We start from the raw sequence: 19,577 nt of genomic DNA, 5'->3' as shown, positions 1-19,577 counted from the left end.
TAATACTTAAATGAATAATACTAAATAAACTTAAATTATAAAATATGCGATGAGCTTAGAATAAATAGAGAGATGACTGCATTACCGAAACAATTTATAAATAATATTCTCATTTTTAATTTTAATCTTAATTTAACTGTGTATTGAATAATTGTGAATTTATTCTTTATCCTTTTTTCTAAAAATTGTTTTTTTTTTCGAAAAACAAGAACCGCATATTTCTTATTCGGTGAATTATATGACATTTTAAATTTTGCTGAAAAAAAATAACGCTGTGGTGCCAGATTAGAGAAACTGACTGTATTATATAATAATTAAGATAAACTGAATTAAAATCGTTTAAGTTTCTCTTTAACTATAATAAAATTTTATAATTTCAGCTGCAAATTATTTTTAATTTTTAACAAAATATACATTTCTTTAATATATTTAAGTTATATTATCAACCAACAAATAAATTATAGTGTAATTATAATAGAAAATTAATGTGCAAAATTAAAAGGATTTAATTTGTATATATACAGTCACATTCAATACATATATACAAATAAATTAATTACTTGAAAGAAATATAGCTGTTTGCAATTTTTTTTCTATTGTTTATATTTATAACATAAAATTAATAAATAAAATTTTTGATTATTTTCTTGCATTTGCATTTAAATAACAAACTTGTTTAGGAATCTCGATTTTTCTAAAAAAAATTTTATTTCTTAAATTGAACAATTGAAAAGAGGAGCACAAATGAACAATTTGTGGCGGTATTTAATATTATTGAAACCGCTATATTCTCATTTTTTGATATAGGGAAATATACCACATCATTATAGTTCGAAAATCAAAACATTGATTATTGATTAAATGATTAAATGTAAATTTCGTGAAAATGCCTAAAACGACAACACGTTTTTTTTTTTGACATCTATATATATTTCAAAGTTTTCGATTCATTTGCATGATATATCGATTTAATTGTATGACAATAATTCTTCAAAGTCAAACAAATCAAGATAAGCGGTTCAGATTTCAATGGTCAAATGGAAATATTAAAAAAACCGATTTTATTTATACTTTAAGAATAACGAAAACGAAGTTACTAAAAATATATATAGAAAAATTTTGTAAGTGTTCACACTTAAAATATTCAAATTAATTATTTGATTTTAACCATTAAATTCGCACATTAATTTTCTTTCAATAATTTATTATTTAAAAAAAAATAAAAGAAACACATGAGAAATTAATTTTAACTCTTTTTACACAAAAAATCAACAGAAAAAAATTATGTAATATAAAACAAAATTAAAAAAATTTTTAAAACTAATAAAAATTTAATGTTTATTTTTTAATATCGATAAATTAGTGGTGGTAGTAGTAGTAATAATAGCTGCAATTTGTATTGTTTGCTTATTGTTTTATGCCAGGATCTTCTTGTTTTCTATAAATTCATCTTGTTTTTTTTTTTTCAATAACTACTCTTTGTTCTTTTTTAAATTATATATTTTTTTTAATATTAAAATTATTGTGTTTTAAAAGTGAAAAAATTTTGAAATACTTTAATATTTAAAATTTTTTAAGTAAATTTAAAATATTAAAAATATTGTGTTGTAAAAAAATTTTTGAAGAAAGAATTTTGAGAAATAAAAAAATGATTTACTATTGAATTTTAATTGAGGCACTAAGACGTTTTTAGAAAATAATAATTTTTTAAATTTTTAATAATGATTTTTAATTACTTTCGATAATTTTTATTTATTTTAATAGTTTTAAATTAAATTCTTGATATTATAAATTTGAACGATTGTAAATTTTAAAAAATTATTTATAATTATTAATAATTATTTATTTAAAATTTTGAGATTTATATTATATTTTAAAAATTATTGAACAACTAATAGAATTTCTACTTTATATTAAAAATTATATGAAAGGCGAAATAAAAACTAAAATTTTAATAAGTCCAACAATTAAAATTTCAACACATATTTTATCTTCAATTTTGAAGTTTAGTTCGAATTTAAAAAAAAAATTTAATTTCCAACAAAAATAAAAATCAAGATGAGCTTATGTCACATGATGTGTTCATTAGAAATTGTCATTTTAATGATTTGATTGTTACATATATACATATTATTATTTATTGAAATTATAGTAAGAATTTTTAAATTTTAAATAACAACTAAGAACACAGTATTTATATGATTAAAATCTTAAATAATCAAATTCATTTAAATTATTTACATATTTTAATATGTATTTACACTTTCAATGATATAATTATGGTATGATAAAAAAAATATTGGAATCGTTAATGTTTTTATGAAAAAAAAAAAAAAAACAAAATATTTTTGTTAAATGTCATTTGGACGTCTACCAAAATCTGTAAATCAACTTGACTTATTCACAAGAAATTGTAATCTGAGTAAAGTAAAGGTTGCAGATTGGTTTTTTTTTTTTATGTAATTAAACCCATTTTATGTATTCATTACATAGTTATTATGTATTTTACAATAACCTACTATAATATATTAGTGTAACACTCATTCAAATTTATTGAAAATCGTTTATCTCAAAATTGAATAAATTATTAAATGTATATTAAAATTTTTTCTTGGTATTCTAAATATACATTTTTTTTTTAAATTAAATCTCAAAATTTTAAATAGAAATGAGTGAACAACATGAATTAAGGCTGGAAATACGCAACCCTATATGCTTAATATCTAGTTTTTCTAAATTTTTAAATAATAAACACGTCATTTCAATTTGTCAAACAAAACAAATGTCAAAATTAAAACCGAAATCTATTAACCAATAATAATAATTTCAAAGAAAATTAACTCAATTGTGAATTTACTTGTTCTTCGCTAATTGTTATTCATACGGAAGAATAAAAACTTCGATTTCTTAATGGCTCAATTAAAATTTCATATTTTTCATTGAATAAAAATATTTTCTATTTGATATTTAAAAAATTTTCTCTAATTCTGTACAATAAAATGAAAATGGTGTGAGTTCTTGATAATATACATTAAAAAAAAAGTTCAAATTAACTTAATAAAAACTAACAAATTGCAATTTCTATAAAAAAGTTAATAGTGTAAAATATAAAAAGAACACAAAAAAAATACAAAATATAAAAACATTAGTTTAAAAAAAAATTAAAATAAAACTTAAGAAAACAAAAATAGCAATTTAAAAATCACTATTAAAAAAAAACCAAATTCAAAATTACAAAAACAAAGAATGAATTCAAAATGTTAATTGCATATTTTCTGGCTTTATTGCAGGTTATAACTAAATAATTCACAATAGAAAGTTTTCAATTTACGGGTTAAATGATTAGTTTACAAAACAAAAAAAAAAACTTGTTTTCTTTTTTAGCTGTTTTGTTTTTTTATTATTTTCTTTTTTTTTTTGCTTTCTATTTTCGTTACCTTAGAAGACAATTGTGATCCTGACTCAGATGTCGTTAATTTATTCGATGAATTTGGTGATGTCGATAATAGATTATCATCATTATTATTACTATTTTTACGTGAATTATAACTTTTACCGTTACTTTTTAATATTGAATTTGTTGTAACATCATTTTCATCATTTTTTTCTGTCGTATCATCTACATTATTTGTTTCATCATCATTTATGATTACTTTCTTTATATCTGAATTTCTTCTTGATTTTAATTTAATTGTAACATTCAAATCAGATTCTTTATTATCTTTATCTTTGTTATCTTTATTATCTTTATTTTCCTTATTATCTTTATCACGTTGTTGCTTTTGTATTTGCTCTTTATCATCATCATTTATTTTATGTGTACTACGTTTTCTTAATGATATTGTAGCGGTTGGTGTTGGTGATGTTGCTTTTAAATTTTTACTACCATTTATTGTAGATGTTGATAATAAATTATTTTGATTTGTATAATTATTATCATTATTATTGTTACTACAATCATTAACTGTTTTACAACCGTTACTATTACTGTTACTATTTTGATTGATTTGATTATTATTATTGTTACTGTTATTATTAGTTGTTGCTTCAGAAAGTGATCTGGAACGTGATAATTCACATTTTGGTATATAATGAGCTGGACTATATTTTTCATATAAATCCAAACCAGATGTAGCTACTTGAAGTGCTAATGATGAATTTGATGTGAATGATGATTTTGATTTTGAAATGTTCTGGTTGTTTTTATTATTATTATTTATGGATGAAGATAATAAATCATTATTATTTGAATCAGAATTATTTTCTGAATTTGTATTACAATTATTTATATTATTTTGATCACTTTTTGAAGAATTACTAATAACCTGACCAGATGATAATGATTTTTTTAATAATAATTTATCATTATTTAAATTATTATTAATATTGTTATTATTATTATTTATTTCATTTAATATATCTTTTGTATGTGCTGTACGTAATGTTATATAATTTGAATTTAAACTATTACTACTACTATTACTACTATTACCACCAATAGCTGGAGGTTTACTTTTAAGTGATCTATTTTTAATTGTTGTTGTTGATGATGAAGATGATAATGACGATGATGTTGTTGCTGTTGTTGTATCTTTATTATTATTATCTGAATTATTTAATTTTGAATAAGAAGATAATGATGAATTAAGTTTTGATGATGATAATGAAGATGATAAAGGTAATGTTGTTGAGGTTGTTGTTGTGGTTGTTCCTGTTGTTTGATTATCAATTGTTGTATCATTTTGTTCTAGTTTTTTATTTAATAATATCCGTGATTGACGATTTAATGATATTAATGATGGTATATTATTATTACTATTATTATTATTATTATTACTATTACTGATTTTATTTGATGATGCAGTATCTCTACTATCTGAACTTGAGCGCGAATAACGATTTGTTTTATTGTTTAATGAATTACTTTTACTTACTCCAAAACGACTAGATGTTCCGGATGTGATACCTGTTGTTGATGTTGTATCATAATTGCCATATGTGCTAAAAAAAAATATTAAATAAAAAATATTGTAATTTGATTTGATAATTTTAATTTTATAATTTAAATAAGTCCGAACAGTCAAGGAAGTAATTTATAAATGAAATGTAACTGTTACGAGTATACATATAATACCTACTGTTTCGAATTTGTATTACAAGACCTGGGAAATGACAACTGGTAAACATCATATCACAAAAATTACAATTCATAAGCGAATTTATTATTTTTAATTGTTCGATTGAATAACTATAAAAAGGAAACTTTTCGGAGTTACTTCTTACTATTTAATGTAAAATTTTAAATTTTATAATTAAATCTTATTTTAATTAAATTAAGAGGTTGTAAAAACTGTAGGGAAAAATCACTTAATTGAAAATTTCCTTTAATTAAAAGAGATTTTCTTAATTAGCCTTGTAAGTTTTATTTTTATATTAAAACAGAACTACAGTAGGTTTATATGTACGCGTGTGTACATATGTATAAACGTTTTCATATTATGTGTGTGCAATTGTATATATTAAATAAATCCTGATTGAACCTTTATTTTCTTTAAAACTTATTTAATAAATTTTATATAAAAGAAAAAAAAAACGCATAACATAAAATAATTTAATTTTAACTTCCTTTTACATGAATACATAATAAACATATATACACACATACAAAAACGTATATGACCTAGACCAACTATTTGAAACTTAAAAAAGGAAAAACCAATAATAATAATAATAATAAAGAAAAATAAATATGAGAAGGATAAATTCCCAGACTACAGACTCTCTATTTCATACATAAGAATTATGTAACATTATATTTTATACTGATACCTCACAAATGCAGACAATGTATTTCCTCTCTTTTATCCTTTATATCCTGGTTTTATAATTTTATCCTTGAATTAAATTTCATTCAATCAAACTAATTCTATACATAAACTATACAGATGTGTGCGTGTATAGATGACTACATGAACCTCAATCATATTACACAATATTGTGTATTATTTACATAGAAAATACAATATTTACACACCTATACATACAAACTTTGAAAATTGTAAAATATCCAAGCAAGTAGTTCGAGCGTATATACTTTGTATATAAAAAATAACAAGGATACATTTTTATTGTTATATAATAAGGATATTTTCAACTTTGTGTTTAGAAATTTTATATGTAACACCACGCAGTTTTTCTCTTTCACTCTCTCTCTCTCTTTCTCTCTCCTTTCCTGTTTCTTCCTCTCATCTACATTTGTATTACATTAAAAATTTATTGAAAAAACTCAGTTAAACTGAAACCTCAGGTACGAGTAATATTTCTATCATTTAAATAAAATTTCATTTAAAATCTAGGAGAAATTAAATCATTCTAACACATATTTCCTCGTATTTGTGTGATTTGTGTGATAGTATTCGTTATAAGTAGAGGTCCTACTTTATTAATATTTTCAATTTAATTTTAATAAAAATTAATTAATAACAAAAAAAAAATTATTACAAACCTGTAACGATATGATGAACCACCGGTTAATGATGATGATGAATTATATAAACTATTACGATATGATGCTGGTGATCTTAAATATGATGATGATGAATTACTACTGCTACCACTGCTTGAATAACCACTTGTTGAATAACCACCAGTTAATGATGATATCGGTTTATTACTTAATGATGTACTTCGGTATGATGAACCGTAACCACCGGTAATTGATGATGGTATTGAAGATTTACGTTCACCAAGAATTGATGATGTTGTTGTTGAAGTAGTGCCACCAATTGATGGAGGTAAATATGAACTACCACTTATAGTTGAATGTCTTCGAGGCGAAAGTACAGGCATATTATAAATTTCTTCAATTTATAATTTATTTTAATTTTTGATTTTCGAATTTTCCTTTTATTTTAAATTTTATTTTTAGAATTCGATTTTAATTTTATTAATCTTGTTTTGTTTTTCTATATTTTTACTTTCAAATACTTTCCAGAATCATATGTAGGTAGAATCGATTTGTTATAATTTTTTAATAATCGAATTTTCAATTAAATTTTTAACACAAAAATTTATTCGTATTTTACTGATTAACTTGAATTTTGTCAAAGAATGGATCAAATTTTAAATAAAATATTTATTTAAGAGAAGAGTAAAAATAAAAATTTTTGTATAGAAGAAAAATTATTTTTTTCAACTTGAAAGAAATATTTGATTTATCGATGAATAGAAATTTTTTTGAAATATTCTCAAAAAATTGATTTATTTGTAATTTTTATATTTTATTAAAATTATTTTCATAATTTAATTTATTTCTTGTTAATATTTTATTTATTTCTATTCGTTATCGTAAAATTCTCCTATCGGTATTTAGATTAACTAAGTAAATAATTGGTTATTCTTTAAAGGTATTTTCAAAATGGTGAATTTTTAGAATTGTATTTTGTAATTTTGATTAGATTTTCGTTACAATTATTATAATTATTTTATTTCTGCGTTATAATTAATAATGATTTTATAGTTTCCTTTTCGAAGATACAATTTTGAAATTTTAGATTTTCTGCTTGTATATTTTTTCTTTTTGTTTAATTTTATTTTAAATTATTTTGATCTTTTAATTTTGTTTTCGTTGTTTTTCTCTTTCTTATGTGTTTATTAAATATGGATTGACTATTTTTTATTTTGTAGAATTTTCTTTTTAGAAAAAAAAATTATTACAGCTGCTTCTTTTTGTTAAAATTACGATATTACGTTTATGAAGAGTTCCTCTTTTGTTTTTTGAATAAGTAATAGAATCTAATTTTAAAATCTGAAATTAAAAAAATGAAAAAAATAATTTTTATTAAAAATGACAAAAATATTGAAATTTTGAATTAGAAATTTTATGTGTCCAAATAAAATAAGAATAAAAATAATTTATTAATATCTAATATCGTAGAACTCAATTTAATTAAATTGACTCATTTTTTGACTCATTTAATAATTTATTTTAATCCATTTAGTCCAAATATTTTAGTGCATACAGACTAAACTATTCTATAACACATAAATGTCATGTTCCTTAGGCAAGAACTTAACGCTCTAAACAATTGCAAAGCAGTTTGTGCAAAATGAAACGCTGCTCCGTGTCGAAATTCCCTTAACATAAATATATTAGTAAAAAACCTATATATTTAAATATAGGTGTAATAAATATGTTTCCTATAAAAATTTGAAGCCATCTGCCAAAATGTGCCTCTTTTACTAACACCTTGAAATATGTATAAACTAATGTAATGTTTTACATCTAAAGTGTTATACATCCAAATTTTTATACATTCTTAAATGGAACGCTTATTTTTATATTTTTGTAAACAAAACATTTTTATCGATTGTCATTTTCAAAATCAAACATATTTTAAAATATCGCGTTATAAACAATTTCAACTCGAAATTCTATTGATTATAATTTATCATACGATATATACATAATATATACTCATAATATACAATCATATCGAACTTCAAGCTACTTGAATCGATTCACAAATAAACTCAATTACATAATCATTAAAAATTCTAATTTACAACAAAATGACATTGAAAAATAAATAAATAAAACGTAAAAATAACTCGATCGACTTATGTTTAAATAAATTATTATATAATAAAATAAATGTAGGTAATAAATGAATCGCGCATCAGTAATTTTTTATTTTTATTTATTTTATAATCACACACATAAAATGTCAATAATGTTTATCATTTCTTTTGCTCTTCACAAAAGAAAAAAAAAATTATTAATGAATCATCAACCGTATCTTCATCATTCACAATATTGAAATCATCGTGTAAAAGATCTTATATTCATAATAATTGACACTTTCAATTAACATACATATTCGAAACTTATAAAATGACAAGGAAATAATAAAAGAAAAATCGAATTTTTTGCCTGACAACTTAAAGATATCACAAATAAAAGAAATTAAATAATAATTATAATTTTTAGATTTTTTAGAAATATTAAATTAAAAAATATGATGGCCATAAACTATTTTTATTTTCAAAATTTAAAATCGTAAAATTTTTATGCGTTTTAAATTTTTTTTCTGGCTAATGAAAGAAAAAATATGTAAAATTTTAATCTTTCCAAATTTGTACGCAGATGTTACCATATCTGTTCCCAATATAAATTTTGAAAATAATATATATACATAAATTATTATTGAATGATCAATTTTTGTTTTTCATTGCAAATTATTAAGATAAACCGGTTGCTAACGATAAACGCTCACGTTTTTTGAATTTTTTTGTTGTAAAAAATTTGTCATGACTTTTAACCGTATCATTAGTTTATTATTAAAAACTGTATGCCAAAAATTTAATAAAATATGAAGAACACTTTAAGTTGCACTTCTTCTATATAAAATTTATGTCATAATTAATAATGTTTATGAAACAAGAACGTACTAAGATGAGTAAGTGTCATGCATTTTCTTATAACACATTCACATTTTCCATAACAGATGATCATAAATATTGTAAGTATGAAGTATTCTTTAATTATTTACATGAAATGTCAAAATTGTAAAAATGCATTGCGAGAAAATTTTGCAAGTATAGCTCCAAAATATCATAATTATAAAATGTATTTATTATTTTTTCATAAAATTCACTAAAAAATGTCACTGACCCACACAAAAAAAAAGGTGTTTCTGAATTCACACCTAAACTAACTCATTTAAATAATTGTGCCATTATAAGTTAGCCCATTTATACAATATATGATAATATAATCAAAGAAGAGAAAAAAAAATCAATTAAGAAATTAGTGTCAATTATGCCTTAAGGGCCATATTCTATATTATGATATAGAATACAATATAAACCTAATTGACTTAAGTAATAGTATTAAAATTAAATAACTATAAAATCAAGATAATTTAATTAACAAGAATAACAAAATAATGAAGTAATCAAATCAAATATACTTGCATAAGAGATTTACAATTTTTTAAATACCGGCTTATAATATTACAAAAATCATTTAAAAAGAAATCAAAGCTTTTTGCAAAAAAAAAAACCATTTTGTCATTCTATAGAGAATAGAAAAAAAAATAAAAATTATAATTTGATTATTCAATTAAAATTTTATCATAATTCGAAATCAATTACAAACAAAAATTTACTTTTCAATTTGATTTCAATTATACAACCGGTTTTTCATAATTAATTTTAAAATAATTCACAATAATATTTTTATTATCATCTATAGTTAAACAATTGTACATGCATATACATTTAAATTTTGGTTTGTTTATAAAGTGTAAACACATGTTAAATTTACTGTTGACATTTACAATTGGATCGTGAATATTTCGATACTAATTTGTTGCTAATTTTTCAATAGTTCGAAATTTGTCATTATTATGTTCGAAATATATTGCATAAAATTTAATAACTATTTGATTTTTCAAGGAAAACTACCAGGATTAAAAACTTCTAAAAATACAAATAAATTTAAGAGAGACATTTAAGCAAGAAAAGTTTTCGGTAAACTCTTGGAATGAATGTGGATATGGTCTTATTTCGAAATATACGAAGCAAATTTTAAACGCAAGAAAAAATAATTCGAATTTTCATAAGAACGGAAACATATATTATCAGAATATTGTAACTTGGAATATAAAGCTTATTATTGAAAAAAACCCATAGAATATGTGGGAATGTGTCCTATAGTTGTCATATTTTTAATTATATTATATTTTTCTGAATTCGCTTGATTATTACGTATAATAATTTTTATTATTTTTCATTTTTTTTAACCTTAACCTTGATTTATATTAATTTAAAACGAGATTTTTTTTTTCTTACAAATTCATAACTTAAAAAGATCAAGTTCAATGACTCAAACTTGGGTATATAATGTTTGTAACTATGTTTATATATAAATGGGTATACGATTATTTGTATATAATACGATGTTATTAATTAAAATTTAATTAATAAAAAATTTAATATTTTTTTAAAAGTTTATTTATACTTTATGCAAGGTTACTCAATATTGAATAATATTTTTTCAAAGGTATGTTTGCACTATAAATCAAAATATTTCAACCATAAACAATAATAAGCTTTGCTACTTTTGCAACAATACTTGTACTCCTTTTAGTGGTACGAGTATATGATTTTAGCGTAATTTTATAATAGAACAGTGTTTTGTATGAAAATCTTGCTATATAGAAGTAAAAACTAACCTATAAATTAAAATGTTTAGAATGTTAGATCTATTTTTCAAAACAAAATTTACGTGTATTTTAATTATTGCTTTATATTTGGTGATGTAGTTGAGAATATTATAAATCAGGATTGTTATATAACCTTAAATGGAACACAAAATATGTACATTAAATATGTAGTTTCGAATTTAGATTGCGGTTATGACGATATCACTAAGCAATATGAACACTACAACAAAACAATTTCTTAAAGAATATTACCACATAAGGTGAAAATATGAAATATAATATAAGAGTTTAGCATATAGAAAACAACCATATTGTTCATTTTTAATATTACAGCGCATCACCTCAAATTGCAGCGCATTTACTGCACCAAGAAAACAATGGTTATACTTTATTTAAGGAAAACTCTCCTAGTATTGTAATAATTAAGTTCTATAATTAATGTAGCTCAAAACACTTAAAAATATTTTCAAGTTTTCAAATTCAAAATTTATCAAGTTTTCGGGCAATTTTAACTAGTTTAGACATTTGAAAACTCTACTCTAACAATAAGAAAAATCTTAACTTCCTTATATGTCAAAAAAATTTGCTATATTATCTATTTGTTAATATGGAAAATTTAATTTAAAATTGTCAAGGTAATTTGAACGTTTTGTTTGTTAAGTGACACAAACTTATAAAATGGATTTTACGTTTTTAAATCAAAAACTTTTTTAAGAGTTTTTTTGAATTTAACCTATTTTTATATTCTTGTAATCTACTGAATATATTCGCATGCTTTCAAATAAATCACTATAATTGTATATAAAATAAAATAAAACACAATTATTAATAATATTTAAAAAAGAAAAACGTAAAACGCTGAAAAAAAATTCATTTCTTTAAATAAATATTTCCGTATAAACTCACTTAATTCTATCTTGACGATAATAATAAAATTGTTAAATTTATTATGTTAATAACTTCAATTTTATTAAATCTATTTTAATTTTTCCTTTATATTAAGATTTATATCTTAATTTTTCTGTAATTTCTCGGCTCATAATCATATAGGGGAACAAATAAGTATAAAAGAGCTTTCTCAGAATGAGTGAGTGATTAGTGAGTGACCAGCAAACCAAAAAAAAAAAAAATAAATATAAAAAATTACTTTATTAATAAAAAATGATGATCTCAAAAGATTGTTGTTGTTTTCTCTTCTTCATTTCTTACTGAACAGTTTTTTAAATGTGTACAAGAGAGAGAAAAGAAAAAAATTCATTGTAAAATTTTATTGAAGAAAATTTGAGTTCTAAAAATAAAATGCTTTTTTTTTGTGTGACAAATTACAAGGCGGTGGTCGGTCTATTTGTATTTAAGTACAAGTAGATTTTAATTTTGTTGAATATTCATGCGAATATAATAGTAATATAAAGGTAAGTAAAATAATTTTAAATAATAAATTTTGATAATAAATAATAAAATTGTGAAATTTAATTTAATATTTAAAATTAAATTATTACAAATTAATTGGGAAAAATGTAAAATTAGAGTATTCCACTTTCGTGTGGATTATTATTTTGTTTAAAAATAAATACAGGTACTTAATCTACTTAATAATGAAATGGGACGTTCACACGTGCAAATTAAGTACAAAAATCGCGGAGATAGCTGGGGTATCAAAAAGTGTATTAAAAAGTAAAACTACAATAAAAAAAGTATGTAAAAGTAAAACTACAATTGACTCAAAAAACAGAAATTATTCACAGCAAAAATGAAACTCTTTTGATCTATGATTTGATTAAAAATTAAATTATTATTATATGTACATATTCACGAACTTCACGTAACAAAGAGATTCATTCTACTTCAAATATTCTGGCCCGAAACGGTGTAATATATTTTATAAATATTTTTAATAGAAACTTGTTTTACAATTGAAAACAGAACATTAATGAACGATAATGTTAAGTAATTACAATGTCATTTCGGAATATAGGCACAAAACTTTTTCTTTTCATGTTTTTTTTGCTTTTTATTATAAAAACCATAAAATTTAATCAAACTTATCAGTTTACTTTAAATACTTTTGCATACTTTTAGGGAAATTTTTGCAGTATTGAGGCGTTTACCTAAATCCAAACTAATCTGCAATCTTTTTATTCTGCAATTAAAGTAGTAAAGCTGATTAAATCGCGCTCATATATGTATATGTATATATTATATATATATAACAAAATGTGCATTTCTCTGCCACTATTACAATGCCCGTTTTTCTCTAATTAAATTCAATCATCAATCAATAATTCGATTTTATAATTTTTTTATTAATTAATTACTCATATCTATTCTATAATCAATAACAAATCATACAAAAATATTGAAATATTAATATTTTTATAAAAAAAGAGAAAAAAGTTATTATATATATTTTTTTTATTTTTTTTTTTATAATCTCTTTGTTTAATAAAATTAATTTTTCTGAAATATTTTTTGTTTTTAATGAAAAAAAAAAAACTGCTTTAAATATATTGTTTTTATTTACTCAAAACATGCAAAATATGAGAAAAAAAGATAGAATAAAAAAGTAAAAAAACTTGACAATCCTAAAAAACAAAATCTACCCACTCATCATCATTAAACTTGAAACCATAGGAAAAATACAAAAAGCAAAACAGAAAAGAAATGAAAGCAAAACGAAAAGAGAGAAAAAAAAATTTTTAAATAATCATAATTATTTTGAAATCGAGAGTCGAAAACCTCACCATTTTTTTTATTACGTCATATTTATTCGTACGTCGTCGTGTCTTGAAAATTCTTAATAACCATAAATGGTAATTAATTTTGTTATTTTTAGTACTTTTCCAAGAAAAAATTTCAGAAAAAAGAGTTTATTAGTCCACCATGTTCGTTCGTCGACCTTATTAAAAAATATTTACAGCAATTTATCTAAATAGATCTTTATTAAAAACTAATTTCCGTAGAAGAAAATTTTTGTCTTTCCTTTAAAAATTATAGTCCAGCAAAGTCCTAGAAATGCCATTTTTTGACTATTTACATATCGAAGCATTTTTTAAGTTCTGCAAACGTAGAAAAGTAGAAACTGGTTTCTTTTACGGTGGCATAGTATAGTTGAGCATGGAAATGACAAAATATCCTTCCAGGCGGTACGTTGTAGGTGCCTTAAATTTAGCAGCTTTTAAATACTAATAAATTGTTTATTTTTTTGTAAGAAAATTTAAATAATGTAGCAGATTACTTTTAAAAGTAGTAGTTTTACTTGTTGATGAGAAATGTGCTATTTTATAAACCCTTGGTTTGATACAACTTTACTAATTATTATTATTTAGCTTTCTTTTCAGTGTTTAAAAGGTTTTAAGTATGAAAATAAATAGATGACAATAGAAAAAAGTTGATTAAAGTAAATCTATAAAAAAATAATTAAAAATTATTCAAAACAAATAAAGTTAAGAGTTGATGTCTCTACAATAAGGTGCATATATGTAGTAAATCCACGCCTTTAACTTATAACTAAATTTCTATAAAAGTAAATATAATTCAAACCAATTGAAACTAGCACCTAATAAGTTTTTATTTAAAATATTTTTTTTTAACTTTTTCTTACTACAATTTTAATAAATATAATTTGTCCTTATTTGTAAACCGGATCTTTAATTTTTTTAGGTATATATTGTTATTCATAGATTTAGGTTTATTTTAACTATTTTCTAATTAATTATTTAAATGAAAATTACAAATGCAAAATAGATCAAAAATAAATCAATTTAAGATCAGTTGAAATGTATAGATTTTTAGTATTTTTTAGGATTTTAAATAATTAAATCATCAACTATCGATTACTTGACTTGCAAGACACCAAAATATATGTGTAATAAACTTATGTATATTAAATTATACGTATATTAAATATTGCATTATTATACATAAGAATCAAAGAGAAAATCAATTATTAAAAAAAACCATCTGAACATAAAAATAAAATTACAAGAATTTTGACAATATACTCGTACAAAAAAAAATTTTATTAGCATAGAATTGAAAAAAATTAGAGCTAAATAATTAAATTGCACTCAATTTATAGTTTTTAAAAATACAAATAACTTCTCATATACGTAAGAAATCAGTTTTATGATTCAGCCACAATAATAGCATATATAATTGATTTCATATACATATACATGTACATGTATAAAATAAATATTACCACAATTATTTAATATTTTTACCATATACAGTAGCTCACAATAAAAATTAGTACAAAATCTTAAGATATTTGTAAAAAAACAATTTGGCAAAAATTATCAACACTTAAAGAAAATATTTTCAACGGAAGATTGAGCCAGTTATTTTTGTCGAAAGCAAAAGAGATGAAATAGTTCAAGAAAAGGAAAACGAAACTATGTTAAAATATGACGCTACTATATGAAATTACGCTCTTTTCATTTCTTTCAATTAAGAAATATGGAAGAGATGAAATTTCACAAAAAAAAAATCTTTTAATGTAGAGAAAAAAGGTCAGTTTATGTATTGGAACTGAACTATACTGTATAATAGTTATCATAATTTTATATGTAGGTACATACAGGTCCGGTTCTGACTTGTTGCGTTCCTGCTTTTCGGCGCTGGTTGCATATGATTCCTTTGCATATATGTTAGAGCCGATACTGTGTACGTAATAAGAATATTTTATGATTTATTAAAATTTTTAATTTTTATTATTATTACTATTATAATTTATTCAATTACTTTTTAAATTAAAATAAATAAATATAATTTTTATTTTAAACAAGATATACCTGTATAACAATATTTTGATATGACTATATCACCTATCTACTTTCATTTATGTTGCCTAAGTGACTACAATTCAATAAGGCCAAAAAAATAAACAATTCAATTATAGTCACAAAATTTTATTGTTTCATATAAGCACATACATGTACTTGACATATGTATATAAATGTATGCAAAATATGTGTAGATATATGAGTGTAAAATATGTTATACATATTTACGTTTGTTGCTTTGTAAAAATTAATATGAATTATGCTTTACAATTTCTCATTAAGCTTAGCTCAAATAATGGTTATAAAGTAATAAAATGTTGCATATATACAACATTACTCATGAAATACTTAATAATGAAACTAAAGAGCACACATAATAAAAGAAAATGAAAGTAAAACATAAACACAAAAAAAAAGAAAAGAAATTTTGTGGAGAACATCACTTTTCCTCTCATGCTTATGTTTTGGAAAAAATTTTTACACATTAATAATGGTATTTAAAATTTTAGTTTCATGTCTACATGCTAATCATATGAAATAAAGAGCACAAAAACAAGAATAACTTAATTTCATTTTCACACAATATGAACATATATGTACATGTATGTATGTACAATTTACATAGTTTCGTTTTCGTTTTTAGTTAATTACAGAATGTTAAAAGAATTTCAAGTGCTAAAAATTTGTTAAGTGTTTTTTAAAAATTATTTTATGGTTCATTTAACAATCAGTTACATATACGTGCTATGTTGGTGAATTAGAAAATATATTGAATTATATAGATTATCGTCTTATAACTAATGTGTTTACACATATAGCAAATACTCGTAATATATTGACTGAAAGCTAAAATGTTGGTTCGTGACTCCAAAATTGTAGTATAATACGGAGTAGAAAGGAGCGGATTCATAATTTAAAGATGCGAAACTTTTACTCTGTGCAAGATTTGAAAACGTCATTTCACTGTCATGCTAATGTTTCCTGTAATTTATTTATGTTGACAAAATTATATGTAGTTTAATATTCTACTTCTTTTTCGAGAAGTCGTCATATTTAAAGTCTTAAAAATCTGTTCATAAGATCTAAATTTTCTATAGTAAATTTGTCTAAATAATTTCTTATATAATGACTCTTTATATTGCATACAAAAACAAATCTATATTTACTTTAAAATGCAAGAATAAATAAAAAAAATAAACAATTTAATAAATGTTATAAATGTCCACATTTTAATAAAACAAAATAACAATGTGGCTATAAATTGACGTGTATGTAAAATTGTACCGATATATGTATATAAATATACATATTTAAGTATCAAATAAATGAAAAAAAATACCCATATCTAAATGTGTATAGTTAGCGAAATAAAAGAACTCAGCGAAAATTTTTTTATAATGTCCAAAATAAAAACTTTCTAAAATTACATATTTGTATATATGGATGGATGTATGCGGATATATATGTGTATGCATATGTGGAAAGAAATGTCATATCGGTCAGAAAAGTTCAGTAGAAAAAAATAAGCTAATAATAACCATTTTATATACCTATATATATACACGTTTCTTAATGCACATGTTCGTATGCAAAAATGTTTACGTAAAACGGAAAAGAATTTAAATAAGAATTTAAATAACACATTCAAGTGGGTGATTTTCAAAAAAAAATTCACATTTTTAATACAACAGTATTTTAATATTAGACTTAAGCAAAAATTTTCGCATATTATTTTTTTTTTTTTGTCGAACATTACTGACACAATTCGTTGTGTAAACACCGTCGTATTATGACACTCTTTTTTTGCCTGCATAACACTTCTAATCTGCACTTGCTCGCATAAAATTTAAAGAAAATGTTTTTGTAATAAATATTGACGTTTTAAATCCTATTTATAAATCAATAAAAAATTAAGTGTTGTAAGAAAATTTCGGATAGTCAACCATATTTCAAGAAGGCGAAATAATTAAACCATATTTTAATACAAGAAGGCGTAATAATTGCCATAAAGGAAAAAAAAATTTTTTGCCCATATAAAAAATATAAATGGGAAAGCCAATACATGCTAGACTTCCAAAATTCATTAAAAAACGGTATTAAACAAAATGCAAAAAAACGGTATTAAAGAATTCAGCAATTCACACTTCATAAGCTGAAGTGTGTATCCATATTTCATTACTTCATTTTAGTAGTCAATGTGTGTATTGACTTTAATTAAAAGCAGGCATTAAAATTTCTATCACGTTTTCAAATTTACCGCCATTTGTATTTTTTGTTGTTCGAAATGAGTTTTCGTTAATTGGCAGCTGTTAAGTATTAACGTTTGTTTACATAAGAAATGTAACTCATCTCACTTTGTGAATTTGAGTTATTCAGCAATACAATTTCTATTTGATAAAAAAGTGAAAATGACGCTATTTTTGCCCTTAGGTTTCCACCCTTAATGTAATAATGCTATATGAAAATATTGCATTTAATCGGATTAAGATCTCAAAATAAAAATAATAAAAGTGGCAACACCATATTATTAATGCACATATGTGTGTACACATGCATATTTATAATATTATTGAAAAAAATCTTTTTTTGCGATTTTTCTATTTATAAACAACGGTAAAATATACATGCATACATAGGTATGTGGTTATGTATTAGTAAAATTATTTTTGAAATTTAATGAATGAGTAGTTAGTACGCAAATAAAAGAAAAACTTAAAAAAATTCTTGATTTCTTTATTATTCTTCTATTTTCTTTATTTTTACCGACCGTATTGTGTAAACAATAGGTAGGTGATGTGATGGCAACAAATCTTGCATATCGAGTTTTCGGTGGGAATGCACTTCTCCATAATAGGGAAGTGTAAGTAAACTATTTTTAGCAACCTGTCGGTCCTTCGGTCTGTCGGTCTGTCGGTCTGTCGGTCTGTGTGTGCAGGCGTGTATCTCAAGTTCTACTGAACCGATTTTGATGAAATTTTATATGTAAGTTTATTTCCACCATGGCACGGATTGATCAACTTTTGGTATATATCAGGCCTCGGGAACTGCACTTTTTAGCACATTTTTGAACATTCTGAAGAAAGTATTCAACCGATTTACTTGAAATTTCATATATAAGCTTTACTTGACCGTCCGCGAAAATTGCTAACTTTTGAAAGAAATCAGGCATCAGCAACTGGATGTTTACTACAGGCCAAATATACATTTTTGCGTATATAAAGAGAAATAATTGACCGATTAATTGAAATTTAATATTTGAATTTCTCGTATTAAAACAATGAACATATAATTTTTTTGGAAAGATCAGGGCTCGAGAACTGTTACCGAAACTTACTGGCGAGCATTTCAGGAATTCGGGTAGCACAAAGCGAAACTCTACTAAAAGCCAAATTTACATTTTTCTAAGTATGTTAACTATAAGCTTACTAATGTCCTGAAAATTGGAAAGAAGTATTTAAAAGACATTATATAAAATTCTGTAACCCTTTCACTTAACTAGACAATATACAGTGCTGTCGGTTATGTGCTGACCACATCAGATTTGTTTTTTAATTGTTAAAATTTT

General features: G+C 22.6%; 1 protein-coding gene across 6 annotated transcripts in view; it reads right to left on the bottom strand.

Annotated features, from left to right (window-relative positions):
- Window positions 1–7,087, bottom strand: part of LOC129605561 (ubiquitin carboxyl-terminal hydrolase Usp2) — a 28,405-nt gene extending 21,318 nt beyond the window's left edge. For 3 of the 6 annotated variants that reach the window (XM_055515397.1, XM_055515400.1, XM_055515398.1), the window contains exons 1-3: window positions 6,506–6,647; window positions 4,935–5,001; window positions 3,438–4,059 (exon numbers count right to left, since the gene is read on the bottom strand). In XM_055515397.1, the coding sequence (XP_055371372.1) occupies window positions 3,438–4,059; window positions 4,935–4,996 (684 nt within the window). In that variant the 5' untranslated portion in view covers window positions 4,997–5,001; window positions 6,506–6,647. Of the gene's footprint in view, window positions 1–3,437; window positions 4,060–4,934; window positions 5,002–6,505 lie in introns of all 6 variants that reach the window. The other 3 variants (XM_055515399.1, XM_055515401.1, XM_055515403.1) reach the window with 2 other exon arrangements.
- Between the last annotated feature and the right edge of the window lie 12,490 nt (window positions 7,088–19,577).

The sequence above is a fragment of the Condylostylus longicornis genome, unplaced genomic scaffold, assembly GCF_029603195.1.
Source record: "Condylostylus longicornis isolate FDR11 unplaced genomic scaffold, ASM2960319v2 ptg000013l, whole genome shotgun sequence".
NCBI classification, from domain to species: domain Eukaryota; kingdom Metazoa; phylum Arthropoda; class Insecta; order Diptera; family Dolichopodidae; genus Condylostylus; species Condylostylus longicornis.
The sequence above is the reverse complement of the archived record's forward strand: the minus strand, read 5'-3'. Positions and strand labels throughout refer to the sequence as shown.